At 30.4% G+C, this 13,710-nt stretch overlaps 5 protein-coding genes across 11 annotated transcripts; 2 read left to right on the top strand and 3 right to left on the bottom strand.

Moving 5' to 3' along the window:
• The first annotated feature begins 11 nt into the window (after positions 1-11).
• Dysb (dystrobrevin binding protein dysbindin) lies at positions 12-3,409 on the top strand. The gene is made up of 3 exons (XM_047055622.2): positions 12-124; positions 2,478-2,545; positions 2,609-3,409. Exons 2-3 carry the CDS (start codon positions 2,490-2,492, stop codon positions 3,318-3,320), a joined length of 768 nt encoding a protein of 255 aa, XP_046911578.2. The 5' UTR covers positions 12-124; positions 2,478-2,489; the 3' UTR covers positions 3,321-3,409.
• Positions 399-2,427, top strand: LOC124492662 (uncharacterized). Its single transcript, XM_047055623.2, has one exon. It carries the CDS (start codon positions 1,651-1,653, stop codon positions 2,230-2,232), a length of 582 nt encoding a protein of 193 aa, XP_046911579.1. The 5' UTR covers positions 399-1,650; the 3' UTR covers positions 2,233-2,427.
• SdhD (succinate dehydrogenase, subunit D) lies at positions 3,332-4,140 on the bottom strand. Its single transcript, XM_075732359.1, has 2 exons — positions 4,020-4,140; positions 3,332-3,957 (listed from the first exon to the last, which is right to left on the bottom strand). The coding sequence occupies exons 1-2, from the start codon at positions 4,051-4,053 to the stop codon at positions 3,494-3,496; spliced, it is 498 nt and encodes a 165-aa protein (XP_075588474.1). The 5' UTR covers positions 4,054-4,140; the 3' UTR covers positions 3,332-3,493.
• Positions 4,141-4,179: 39 nt separating this feature from the next.
• On the bottom strand, positions 4,180-10,221 carry Syn2 (Syntrophin-like 2). Of its 7 annotated transcripts, XM_075732325.1 has the most exons (6): positions 9,910-10,117; positions 9,457-9,777; positions 6,342-6,827; positions 5,491-6,288; positions 4,662-5,420; positions 4,180-4,586 (listed from the first exon to the last, which is right to left on the bottom strand). In XM_075732325.1, the coding sequence occupies exons 2-6, from the start codon at positions 9,475-9,477 to the stop codon at positions 4,293-4,295; spliced, it is 2,358 nt and encodes a 785-aa protein (XP_075588440.1). In that variant the 5' UTR covers positions 9,478-9,777; positions 9,910-10,117; the 3' UTR covers positions 4,180-4,292. The 7 variants fall into 7 exon arrangements, with proteins under 7 accessions (XP_075588440.1, XP_046911572.2, XP_046911567.2 ...); XM_047055616.2 differs by lacking the exon at positions 9,457-9,777 and having other exon boundaries at positions 9,910-10,221; XM_047055611.2 differs by having other exon boundaries at positions 9,457-10,181.
• A 549-nt stretch (positions 10,222-10,770) lies between these two features.
• CysRS (cysteine--tRNA ligase, cytoplasmic) lies at positions 10,771-13,319 on the bottom strand. The gene is made up of 3 exons (XM_047055617.2): positions 11,887-13,319; positions 11,715-11,818; positions 10,771-11,649 (listed from the first exon to the last, which is right to left on the bottom strand). The coding sequence occupies exons 1-3, from the start codon at positions 13,261-13,263 to the stop codon at positions 10,881-10,883; spliced, it is 2,250 nt and encodes a 749-aa protein (XP_046911573.2). The 5' UTR covers positions 13,264-13,319; the 3' UTR covers positions 10,771-10,880.
• Positions 13,320-13,710: the final 391 nt, after the last annotated feature.

Raw genomic sequence — 13,710 nt, forward strand, 5'->3', positions numbered from 1 at the left:
AATAATGATCACATCAAAGTAAATTAATAATTTTGGTTTTGTCAGCTGACTATATATTGTATTTCATATTGATAAATTCATCTGAAATTCAACGAATTTTATTGAAATTCAGTAATTGAATGTGGTAAGTAATTTATATATTATTTCATTTTATATACAAACTGTCTAGTTTCATAGTTATGTTGCGATGATTGATTTGAATGTTTATTTTTTTTTTTTTTTTTGAATGCTAACATGTTCACATAACAATTTTTGTTTTTCTTCAAATTTAAAATGCATACATGAAATTGAAAACATTTTTATTTTTAAAACTTTTGAAAATGAACAAAAAAAATTTTGTTTTTTCATTAATTAATCGATTGTTGTTGTTGTTTTCCATCAACAAACATCACATCCCATATCATCGTCATCATTATTATTAACCAAAATTGCATTCAATCATTTAGTTAGATTAAATGTTTTGATGATTCGAAAACTAAATATACATAAATAAAACATTAAACACGACATTTTATTTTATTCAAATTGAATGAAAAATTCACATGAACATGAACATAAAAGTATAACAAGCTCGTAAAAAAAATTCGATGAATTGAATGATATACAATTATCAAAAATAAATAAAAAAAAAAAAAAATTCTCCATCATCAAACAAGACACAGTTGTCACTATAATTCATGTTGTATTGCTGCATCCTTGGTGTTAACAAACAACAACTACAAAAACCACCATCCATTGCTATTATTTGGCCATCATCATTCTTCATTCAAAATTACCATTGAAGATTTTTTTGTTTTGTTTTGTTTTGTTTAATATACCTATATCGTTTGCTAACGACCTGTTTAACATCATCATCAGTATATCGAAGACCACCACCACCACCACCACTACTGGATGACGCCAATCAACCAATGACAAGTGTCCAATTTATGTACACTCTTGAAATTCCATTTTGTCTACCTGAAATTTTTTTTTCATATTTGATTTACATACAATTGCATGTGTATTTCGATTGTTCAGATTTTTTTTTTTTTGAAATTCACTTTCGATTGTTGCGAGTTTCAATCATTGTGTCTTTGACGTGTGAATTTCATATATTGAAACATGACGTGACATGATAAGAGAAATTTTTTTTATTCGTTTTTTTTACCATATAATTCATCTATAAGCTTAATAAGATGATGATAGCGGTAGTGATTCATCTTCATCCTGAACGTTATCATCAATTTCATGTACACACACATACACAAGCACTTTTGGCCAAATCGAATCAATCAAATCAAATTTTATCAAACAAAAAATCCATTATATACGGCTGTGTAATACCATCATCATCATAAAAATACACATACATGTGAAAACATTTTCTTTTTTTAGTTCGCTTTGTTCACAATTGTTGTTGGCCAACTAGCCAGTAGGCCAAAGATAGTTAGCCACGGTACGCTAGCTTTAACGTTCCAAAAAAAAAAAAAAAAAAACAGCTAGCGTGACATAAATTTCACCTTTTTTTTAACTGCTGCTACTTGCTGTTGTTATTGTTGTTTTTCTATTTTCTATCTTGAGTCGAATCTGAAACCCTCCCTTACACATACAAATTGGAAGAAATTGGTCCTGCATATATTCTTTTTTGTTTCATTCAAGAATAATATAATGGCATCAGCACCAATAATCATACCGATTCTTTGTTTGATCGTTATTGCCGTCTTCTTACTACTTTGTACATATCGTGTAATAAGAAGTTTATTTGGATGTCCACACCAAAAATCTTCGTATCTATTTGAACCTGTTAATCAAAAACGACGATCAGTTCTGCCATCAAATCCATATACGATTGATCCATCATCACCAGCATCGAATGGAAGTACAGCTAGCCCGAATTCTGTTTATTATAAAGGTGGCATGTTATTTTATCCGGCATTGGCCTCAGCCTCTGCACCCAGTCGATCTCCATCACCACCACGTGATCCAGATGATGATGATCATAAAAGTGATATACAAGATGAAATAATTGATTTAGATACAGTAGATACTCGTATTGATGGTGAATCATCAATGGCAGATACACCATCACCTAATAGTAGCAACACGACACGTGAAGATACTAATAATCTATTGACCGTACATTCGACCGATTCATCTTCGCCAGAACATTTGAATAATTTCAAACATATACCAGATGATGAACATGACAATAATAGATGGAATAATAATCATTTCGAATCAGATGTATAATTCTTCCAATAATTAACGATATAAACATTGTTCAAAAACCACCAAAAATTTTTAAATTTTTTTCGACTCAATTTCTTGATTTCAACTTTCTTTGATTAATTATATTTTTTTTTACTCACATATCTATTATTATAACAATTTTTTTTCATATTTTGTGTAATATAAAACTTCATTCATTCATACTCTTGGTTCAATCAAGCCGAATTTTTTTTTGAATTATAAATTACAAATATACTTTTTTATAGATTTTATTTGAAATGTTCGAACATATTCGTGATCGAATTCAACATGTTCAACAGGATCTTACAACGAGGTAAATTGTTTCATTATTTTTATCAATTAGATTATCAATCATATATTGTTTTCAATTGAATAGTTTTCGAGAATTGACCATTGGTACTATTGTTGATTCACCAGCCACATATCCAACGAATTTATCACGTGATAAATCAAACTTGTATGATCTGGATGTCAATCTCTATGCCGGTGCCGATGTCATTGAATATTTTCAACATCGATGGATCGAAATTCAAAACGAAACTAAACATAATGCAAACAAAGCTCAATCTGTTTCCAAACATATTGGCCAAATGCGTTCTCATTTGAAAAATTTTAATAAAACCACTGATGATTTAGAATCTGAGCTTGATAAATTAGCACCAGAAATTCATGATTCACTGCTGGAAATCGAACACGAACTTGAAAGATCATTGTTATTGTTGAATAAATTAAACGAAGCAGTCATTTGTTTAAATAAAGAAGTTATTGATTGTGATCATCAACAACGTAAAGACGAATCAAAACAGAAATTGGATGAAATGCTAATTCGAAGAGCCGAAGATTTGGTCATTTATGAAGCTCAATTACGTTCCAAATATGAGCGTCAAGAGGTTGCAATCCTTAAAGAAAGACAGCTTGTATTTCAACAGGCATTTGAAGAAGAACTTCGTCTTTACAAAGAAAAGGGATTAGTTACAGAATCAAATAAACTGAAAGAACCCTCTGATGGTACAAGATTGGAGGATATATCGTTGGATATTGATCAAGATGAAGCCAATGAATTGGAAAAATTTCTAGAGAATGATTGAACATGACTTATCGATCAAGTGATAATTTTTATTTGATGATTTATTATATTGAGTTTTGTATTTAAAATAAATTCATTTCCATTTTTAAATTTTTATTTACTTGAATACTTCAATTCTTTCATTGTTGAATAACTAATTGTTGGTTATTTTATTAAATAAATAGATAAATAGATTTACATTTTTGCAAACATTTTAATTGCAGTAGCAGTACCAACATCACTATAATTCATATAAAACAATCCAGCCAATGCCATCATTGATACGAGATAAAGACTTATCATGGCAATTTTTGGTAAAACTGGTCCAACCAATGATGGTCGCATATAATCAACAACGATAGCTTCGAAACCCCAATGACAATGTATAACTAATGAGAAGGCGAGACAATAATCCAATATCTGATTTGGATACATCAAAGCTGCCGGAATCACTGCCAACAATGCAACTGAAACGGCCTTTTCTAGTATCCAAATTTTTGAATGATTGTGAGCATCTGATGATAGAAATCGTTGAATATTGAATTTAATTGGTGATACTTGTTTCGAAGATGGATTTAACAATCGAGGTAAGACAGGACCAAATGACTGCCGAATGGTCTTTGAATGGATATTGCGAATGATGATGTGATGTTGTCGAGCTTGATTAATGAAAAGAAAATCAATCATTTAAACATTCAAATTATTGTCCAGATTTTCTTACCATTTTTAGCCACTAAACGAAGCACGAAACTCATTTTTATTGATTTATCTGTTTGAATAATGATTGCTAAACAAAAATAAATGTTTTCTCCCAATGACACGGTGTTATTGCGTCTATTTCTACCCATTAGAATCAAGTTCAGTTAAAATTTAAATTCAAATTTATTTTACAAAATACAATTTTATTCAATAAAAGCTTTCTAAATATATAAAAGAATACAATTTGATTGAAATGAAAATTATCACGAGAAAAAAATTGTTGAATTAAGTTATTTTATAGTGAAAGGCTAAAAACCTTAGCCCTTAGAAATGAATGAATAGAAAAAATAATTGACTGAAGACAACTACAGCGTAATATATGTTGTGTTATAAAACGATTTGGTTCCAACATAAATGACAATGATAATATTTCTTTACCATCATCAGATGAATGTTTGAGCTGATAAAATCGATATGACCAAACACATTCATTGTGTTTAGGATCATAGAAACTAAAACCAGATTTCCAATCAATTTTGAATGATCCAATAATGTTACCAGGTTCCAATGCAACTGTATAGATTTTACACTATATATTATTAAAATGAAAGAAAAACAAAAATTATTTTCTGATTTATTTTCCAGAATGATGAATAAATAATACCTCATTTTTTAATACTGAATAATAATTGGCCATATTCCAAGCATCATTTAGACGTTCAAGCTCTATGTTACATTCAATGGAAAAATATTTTTGTTCTGATTGGCTATTAGAAATTTGAAAACAATCGTGTTTATTATCCGTTTGTTCCGTAGATTTCAGGCACCGAAAATCTGATTGATAACAATGCCAATGTTCAATGGAAAGCAAATCTAATTCATTTTCTATGCATTTGTTGAACTTATTCAAACGAGATGGTTTCGAACTAATAGCTTTACTAATGCACGGTGATGTCGAAAGAGTTGAATTATTATCCGTACAACCATTATTGGTGACATATAATCCATTCAGATGATTCGTGCTGTTAGCATTGGAAAAATTACTTGTATCACTTGTGCTGGTAGAGCCACTACCAACACTTCCTAAACTACTGCCATTACTATTAGCACGATGTTTTCTTTGAAATAAAATATTTTCCATTTTTCTTTTATAATTTAACAACGTTTCCGTTGGTGCAACTTTGAAAAGATAAATCTTTCCACCTTTGACGATCAAAAATCGTGACAACCAACGATGATGATGATGGTGATGAAGAGATGATTTAAGAGGTGATAAAAGATGAGAGAATAATAACGATTTTGAAGAAAATAGTGAAGTTTGCATTGATGAGACCAGCGGTGATTCAACAAGTACCCGTTCAGAGACATATCCCATGTATAAAAAGTGTTCATTTTTGGGAAAATGTTTGTTAAAATTACGAATCTAAATCAAGAAAAACAACAACAAAAAATCATTATTTTTTTGTCAAACAAACGCTGAAAAGTATACGTACGAAATTGTTTGTTAAATTTTCAATAGTATTTCTGATTACAGTGAACCATTTTAAACAGATATCTTCACTTAAACATTCAATGACTATGGATCGATCACAATTGTTTGTACGAATCTCGAAGCCAGCATCTCGAATTATATCACTAAAGGAAACAAATCGACTTATACCTGCTAGAAAAAGATTGATACGACGATTGCAATTGCTTTCATCATCTGCATTTTCATCTGGAGAAATGGATTTTTCACGATTAAAATCTTTAGGATTCAACGTCAACGACATATGTCGATGTGTAGTGTTTATCGCTTTAGGAGTAATAAAATCATTATTTTTTTCGTTATTGGTAGTTGACATTTTATCCAGCGTGGAAAAATTTTGATGTTTCCATTTCCTGCCAAAATTCATCACAGATTTCGTATGCCTCAATGATAATGAAACTTTTGTCCCACATTCAGCCAATAGTCTCAATGCATCATTATGTGTATTGTTTTCGTTTATTGGAACATCATTGACAGATAGTATTTGATCACCGATAAAAATTTCACCACTGATTTGAGCTGGAGAATTGGGCCGCAAACCAATAATAATGACTGGGATTCCGAAATCACAACCGCCAACAATTTTGATGCCTAGTCGTGAATAACAATCACGATTTAGTATGACTGTTCTAGGATAACGTCCAGGAATTCGAGATTTAGGTTGTACATCATCATCTGGATGAAAATCTTCATCTTCTGATTCTTCGAATGTGACAACACCTTCATCTTCATAATTATTGTCGTCTAATTCTGAAGTATTGTTCTAAGGTGAATAAAAAAAAGATGATAATTTGAACATTATAAAAATTTACTAACCTCATCAAAATTGGAATGGTTCGCATTAGGCGGTGGAAGATTTCCAACAAGGAAATTTGAGCTAGGATTATTTAGGTTGATCGAATTAGAACGATTTTGTTGAAATGATTTTATCGATTGATGACGAGTCAGTTTAAAGGATGGTGTTGTCGATTGCTTGTTAGTTTCGGTTGATGATGAGTTTTGACCATTTGGCAAAGAAATGATGAGATCACGATCTTTGAGTAACAATATACTCAAAGTAAGACTATTGGCAGATGATGATAATGATGGTGAACCATTCACCGTTTGTTGTCGTATAAATTGAGGACGATCAGAATTAGATTGTGAATGCTGTTGTTGTTGTTTATTGTTTGATTGTTGTTTAGATTTTCGATTCAAACGTAAACTTTGACTACGGAAAGGAAATCTTCTAAATGAGCTGCCATTATTATTCTGAATTTTTTCTGCAGCCACAATCGTTTCATTTAGCTCAGATTTCGACATCTAAACAGATATGGAATAAATGAAAAAAAATCACAGAATTATTCATCACGATGAGAAATTGAAATAGTGATATCCCAGTTTAATAAAATAGATTTTTTTCACTCCATTTAAATGCATCCAAATAAAAAATTATTTTCTATCATCTAGGGTTTTTTTTCAAGGAAATAAATCATCACACAATGGGTTTTTTTTCAAAATATCACACTATATCAAAATGGGTCAATTTAAAATCATTATTACTGTATTAAATTTTGATACTGAACTAAATTTTCAACTGAAATATAAATGCTTATAATATATGATATGATGACGACATTACACCAATGACCGATAGTTTCAAGAGAATAGAATGTGATAAAATAATAATCTGCAACATAAATAATACAGTGGAAATTGATTTGAAACTTGAAAACTTGTTTCACACCATTTAAGATAATTATGTCATTGATTATTAAAATATTATCGACTTGAAAAGTTTCTTGAATGAAAATTGAAAGTGAAAAGCGGATTAGATGAAAAAAAAACTCAATTTCTGTTTTTTAACCTCAACAACAATTAACAAGCAGATTTTTTTTCTGTTTGATTCTCGTTCAAATTTCGTTTTCATCTATCTATTATATATAAATAAACAAACGCTTCAAGCATCATTCAATTAAAAAAAAAATTTTGTTTCAGATGTCAAAATAGCATGGTCATTTCATTTACGAAAGATGAAACCATTTCATGGATTTTTTTTTTGATTCTATTTATCATTATTGAGAGACAAACTCAACAAACCGAAAATACAAAACAAAATTGTCCAAATAAGGAAAGGATTCGATGATAAATTTGGTATGAAAGAAAAATATGAAAATCGAAATTAAATCTAGTTATATACCATCCGGTGTTGGAAATTTCGATTTTTCCGAAAAAACCAGTTAAAGTATTTGTACTGATCATTGTGAGCTTATATTCGCCAACTCGAACAGTGACCTTTTTTTCTTTTTTTTTCTCACGTACCAAATATATTGAATCACATGAAACATCTGCAACAATCGTATACAAATGAATAGAATGCCTATCTATCTATCTATCTATTGTGTTGTTGAAGTAAATTCATTTAACTCAATGTTATGACCTGTTGTTGTATTTGCAATAGTCCGCCTATGCCAAACTATATTCTTTTACATTGTAAATTGCTTCAATGTAAACTTGTTGTTGTTGTGGTTGACAGAACATGACAACAACGATATCATCGTCATCGTCATCATCAGTCAAATTGAACAAAAAGGAAACTAACTACCATTCGATTCGATTTTTCCTTCGTTTTTTTTTCAATAGGTTTTTTTATCATATATGCCAATCGTCATAGCCACCAACACAAACATGGACATTTATAGCAATTTTTCTATATATAATAATAATAATAATAATAATAATAATCAAAATTATCGAACTGGCCCAGTTTTTTATTCAATCGCAGAAATTATTAATAGAATTTAATGAATTCAAAACGAATTCAACAGGTAATTCATTCGTTCATGAATGAGAACAGGTATACTTTGATTGTTTTAAGATAAACAACAACAACAACAACAAAACAATACCAAGTTAACCAATATTCTCGTATATTATTGAAGATGATGATTCAAGTGTTTAATTTTCAGGTGTGTGTAGCTCTGAAAGCTAATTTTGGATGGCCATACATTTTAACAACAAAGAAAAAAAACCCAAAACAAAACAGCATGAAAAAGAGGTCAACCATCAACACATCATGATGATTAACCATGATGTTATATAGCATTATTCATTGGGTCATCATGACAAACAAATGAATGAATATATGGAAGAAAAAATAACAAAAAAATGGCTGTTAAAAATGTGAATAAGATAATGATAGGATTAAATAAGAACAATAACAAAACCATGAAACAACATTTCACACACACACACACACATACAAACATGATATGAAAACCAAATATAAAGACCTAAAAATGTCAAAATATGAAATAAATTGGAAAAAAATGTGTCATAACTATGTACTATAGCTTTATGATAATCTGATCAAAAAAAAAAAAAAAAAATAAAAAAAATGCTTGCGTGAATAATGCTCATCATTTGTATCTGGTCAACAAACATCACCATCATTCATATTGACATACAATATTTTGTAAAATTGTTTTTTTTAGAATAATCACTGAATGTGATTTTATAGCATAAACATGCAAATATTTAAACTAATAAAGATAACATGAAAAAAATTGTCATATCAAGAGCAAAAGATCATTGACGTTATTGAAAAAAATTTTTTTTTTTCATGAATGAACAAATAAATCTGAAATAGAAGCTGACAAAGAATTAAATTATCTATATTCATTATCATTATCATCATTTGTGATGATTTAATAAAACTAACCAACTGGTTTGCATTGCATCAATTAATGAAATATGAATAATTATGGAATTTTTTTTTAAATAAATTAACTGCCATTGAAAGCAAATATGTTGATCTTGGCAAAGTGAAAAAATTGAATGAATGAATGAACAACAACACAAAACAATCATCATTTTAACATTATTGATGAAATAATTGATTGATAAACATTGATGTTTCATCATCATCATCATCATCATCATCAGTACTTACCTTGTCATCAAATGTGAACATGTATCCAGAAGAAGAAAAAAGAAAAATATCGAAATCAATCAATTTTCAGCAATATTAAAAACAACAAAAAAAATCCATTGTTATTTTAGGAAAAGAAATTTTTGTCATTCTAAAGTTTATGTATTGGAATTTTTTAGCTTTTATTGTCGTCATTGTTGTTGTTGTTGTTGTTGTCGAGTATCATCATCTTCAGTGGCAAATATTTTCTCAATATCTCTCTTTGTACAAATAGAAGATAAAAATCGTTGAAAACACTAAAATAAATCTAACAAATTATTGTTATGGTAACAATCAATGATGCTGAGGATATATGGATGTTTTTGGTGATGTTGATCCGATGATGATCAATGGATCATTTCAATGATAATCAATGACACAGAAAACAACGGAATCAAAATGGCTTCAAATTACCAAAGTAACATTATTAATTACCATTATTATTATATCATTTCCTCTTTTTTTAGATTCATTAATACAACACATACATACTAACACAAATCATGGTAGTAATATTGGGAAATTAGCCAAAATATGATCACCAATCATCACACAATATAAACAACAAACAACCGGTCCTTTCATGATGAATGCAACCACGTAAATGATGATGATGATGATGATGATGGTGAAGCCAAGTTTGTTTGTGAACAAATGGAGAAAGTTGTCTCTTCATTTATCAGAGCTATGGATGGCTTGCTTCGTTTGAATGAAACTTTCAAAAGAAGCTAGGTTCTCTTTTTGTGTAATAATCATACAAAATACGATCAAGTCAGTGTATATTGATAATAATGATGATGATGATGATGATGATGGTGGTGGTGGTGGTGTTGTTGTTGTTGTTGTTGATGGCGAAGTTTTTCAAACAATTTTCAATGCTATTTTTCTCTTCAATCGACAAACATTTTTTTTCACACAATACACAGCCACCGTTGTCGTTGCTATCCCTATCAGGGTGAATGAAGCATGAGAAATGCACATATGTCTGTTACATTTAAATTTGATTGTTATTTGAATGGTGGTGGTAGTGTTTTCTTCCCCACCCATATACATGCATGCATCTAAGCCATCGTAACACAAAATGCGACCAAAATGGTCGATTTTTTCCCATTTTATTATCGATCAAGTGTATGGACATCTGGTGTATATAACAGATGAATGAATGTGTTTGCAAAAAAACAAAAATCCAATCATCGTCCATCGAATAGATGATTTTGGAATTTCGATTTATCATCGAATGATTAAGATAAAAAATTCATGACTCATCCTATAGAATTCAAAATTATCATATATCAGTTCGATGGTTCTAATAGAAATTAACAAATTTTTTAATTAATTTTATTTTAAAGAAAAAAAATTATAAAATTTTATAGATTTAAAAAAAAATTTGATTTCAGTTCTATTCTTCAGCTATGTTCAGCCATTTTCTTAAGATAATCATTATATTTTTTCTCTTGTGCCTGAAAACGTTTGGCAATCTTTTTCAATGCACTTTTAGTCAATTCTTGTCCGTCCTGATCATGAGTAGGCATTCCATTATCATCGAATTGGGAATATTTATCCGTTTCCAAACGAAACATTTGCCGTGGATCAATAGGTGGCGGTTCAGATTTTGCTTGTTCCAATTTTTTCTGTTTCATTTCAGTGGCCAAACGTTTGGCTTGTTCTGCTTCTTCAATACGTTTTAATCGTTCTTGCATTAATGTTTCACGATCTACCAATTTTAAACGCCATTGTTGTTGACCATCAGATGTTTCATAATCTTCCATACGGACACCCAATTCAGGAAAAATATCATCTCTAATTCGGTCACAAAGAATGAATAGTTGTTTATTTTTCAAATCACGGGCAATATTTCGAATTTCATCTCGAAGTTTAGCGATCGATTCGATGAATGGCAAAATAATCTTCTCTTTGCCTTCAATGTTGTTACTTGATTCTTGTGGAAAACCAATCAACTGTTGTTCATCGAAAAAACTAACACAACCGAAAATGTCCATCAACCGAGTGATATATTGAGTGATTATACATAACAAAATTGGATTTGACTGATTTTGTTTATTCTGTATGTAAATATTCGAAACACTCAACAAACGGCGAATCTCTTCACATGCTTTTTTCGTGTCAATATTATCATGTAGGGCCTGATCAATTCGGCGGGTATGTTCGATGAATCTGATTTAAAAAAAAAAATTCTCACATTAGTTCAGAGAAGCAAGAAAAATCCTCTAAGAACATACTTTTCGTAAAGATTTCTCTCATCATTGTTCCATTTAACAAATCGTTTTTCCATTGCCATTTTACTGTTCTGACGGAGAATATCTTTAACTGTAAGAAAAAATTCCTGTTTAAACAAACAAACAAACAAAAAAAATATTAGAAATAAGAATTCGGATAAATTATAAAATTTACATTAAGATTTTTTTCAAAATGAATCGCATCATTCATCGTGTTGTCACTATAATCAAGAGTATCTTTCCATGAATGTAACAAAAATACTAAACGCAATTGTCGAGAGGAAATCTTTTTCAATGCTTCTTTAATTGTGATGAAATTTTTCAATGATTTAGACATTTTACATCCAGATATGGTCAAATGTCCTGAATGTAAGAAATAATTAACCCATGGTCGACCAGTGTTAAAATAGGCTTCGGATTGTGCCATTTCATTATCGTGATGAGGAAATCGAAGATCAATACCACCAGAATGAATGTCCATTTGTTCACCAATTATAGAGGATGCCATAACTGAACATTCAATATGCCATCCTGGACGTCCTTGGCCCCAAGGTGATGGCCACCATGGTTCACCGGGTTTAGAATTCTTCCAAAGGGCAAAATCATTGGCGTTTCGTTTCTCTTCTATAATGGCGATCAAATCGCCTTCTCCTTCAGCCAAAGCTTTACTATCACCAAATGCTTCTGGCACAAGTTTAGCATAATAATGATGAGGTGATTGGGCAAATTTTTCCGTATCAAAATAGACAGATCCATTCGATACATAAGCATAACCATTTTCAATAATTTTTTGGATATATTCTACAATTTCAGGAACGTATTCTGAAACTCTTGTCACACAATCTGGTGGAAGGATATTTAAAGCGTTCATATCTTGATTATATTCATTTTCATAGAATCTAGGCAAGGAAATGAAAATTTCTCGATCACAAACTTCGTGGCCAAAATTTTGATCTAACCAAATTGAAAGAACATCTTTGACACCAAGAACCATATTTTCAACATTGTTCGCTGAATCTTTTATCGTTGATTCAGTGTTGTTAATTAATTTGCTCAACATTGCTCTCTTATCCGGATCGGTTTCATGCTCAAATTTAGCTTTTGTTTCGGCTAGTGCATTGTTTATATCAGCTAAAATATTTTGGTTTTCTTTTGAGCCTTGTTTCAATTCTTGTAGATATTTGTCAAACAGATGATTTTGTCTTGCTCTTCTAATGATTTTGTCATCAATGTCGGTAATATTCTGTACAAAAAACACATTGAAACCAAAGTAATTTCGTAGAACTCGGCGGATAATATCGAATGTGATGTAACTTCTTGCATGACCCATATGTGATGAATCATAAACAGTTGGACCACAATTATACCAGGTGAGTCTTTGTTGACTGATTGGAACAAATTCATTCTTATCTCGGGTTAAAGAATTGTACAGTTCTAGTTTCAATACATCTTTGGTTTGCGGTTTTTTCCACTCGGGTTGTTTACGTTTTTCGGCCATTCTACCAGATTGAATTGAAAAATTTGATTCCTTAAAAAAAACAAATATAAACATACACGTGTCTCAACACAATCAACACGTGGTGCCATCTAATGGTCTAATTTTATTTACCCCTATACCTTAACAAAATCGATGTGTTCAATAATTTTCAATAATGTTTCGCGTACATAACTCATGGCCACGTTTTTTCCATGCTGGATCTTGCCAGTTTGCTGATTTGTCCTTTACTTTACCGCTGTATAAAGTGCTTTAATTTTTCTGTGGCATGATTTCCGTTGTAGTAGTTGTCACTCTTGACATGTGTATGTGTAACTATGTTTGTGAATGTGTCGTGTAGACACGTATATAAATGATGAAAAGTATTGTAATGTAATGGTCAAAGTCCGGTGGTGACACCACTGGTGAGCAATCAAATTAATGTGGTGCTCTCTTGTTATAAATTGGAGAGTCACTTTCGATAATTATGCTTTTGTCATTATTCATTTTCCGATTTGCTACAGC

This window comes from Dermatophagoides farinae, chromosome 1, assembly GCF_024713945.1.
Source record: "Dermatophagoides farinae isolate YC_2012a chromosome 1, ASM2471394v1, whole genome shotgun sequence".
Classification (NCBI taxonomy): domain Eukaryota; kingdom Metazoa; phylum Arthropoda; class Arachnida; order Sarcoptiformes; family Pyroglyphidae; genus Dermatophagoides; species Dermatophagoides farinae.

Coding starts and splice junctions, on each gene's coding strand:
- LOC124492662 (XM_047055623.2), top strand. CDS start 1,651: ATGGCATCAGCACCAATAATCATACCGATTCTTTGTTTGATCGTTATT.
- Dysb (XM_047055622.2), top strand. CDS start 2,490: ATGTTCGAACATATTCGTGATCGAATTCAACATGTTCAACAGGATCTT. Junction 2,546..2,608: donor CAACAGGATCTTACAACGAG/GTAAATTGTTTC, acceptor TCAATTGAATAG/TTTTCGAGAATTGACCATTG.
- SdhD (XM_075732359.1), bottom strand. CDS start 4,053: ATGAGTTTCGTGCTTCGTTTAGTGGCTAAAAATG. Junction 3,958..4,019: donor TCGTTTAGTGGCTAAAAATG/GTAAGAAAATCT, acceptor TCATTAATCAAG/CTCGACAACATCACATCATC.
- Syn2 (XM_047055616.2), bottom strand. CDS start 9,960: ATGTGTTGTATTAATGAATCTAAAAAAAGAGGAAATGATATAATAATA. Junction 6,828..9,909: donor GAAATGATATAATAATAATG/GTAATTAATAAT, acceptor ATATCTGTTTAG/ATGTCGAAATCTGAGCTAAA. Junction 5,421..5,490: donor AAAATTTAACAAACAATTTC/GTACGTATACTT, acceptor TTCTTGATTTAG/ATTCGTAATTTTAACAAACA.
- CysRS (XM_047055617.2), bottom strand. CDS start 13,263: ATGTTTATATTTGTTTTTTTTAAGGAATCAAATTTTTCAATTCAATCT. Junction 11,819..11,886: donor ATTTTGAAAAAAATCTTAAT/GTAAATTTTATA, acceptor TTGTTTAAACAG/GAATTTTTTCTTACAGTTAA. Junction 11,650..11,714: donor GAGAGAAATCTTTACGAAAA/GTATGTTCTTAG, acceptor TTTTTAAATCAG/ATTCATCGAACATACCCGCC.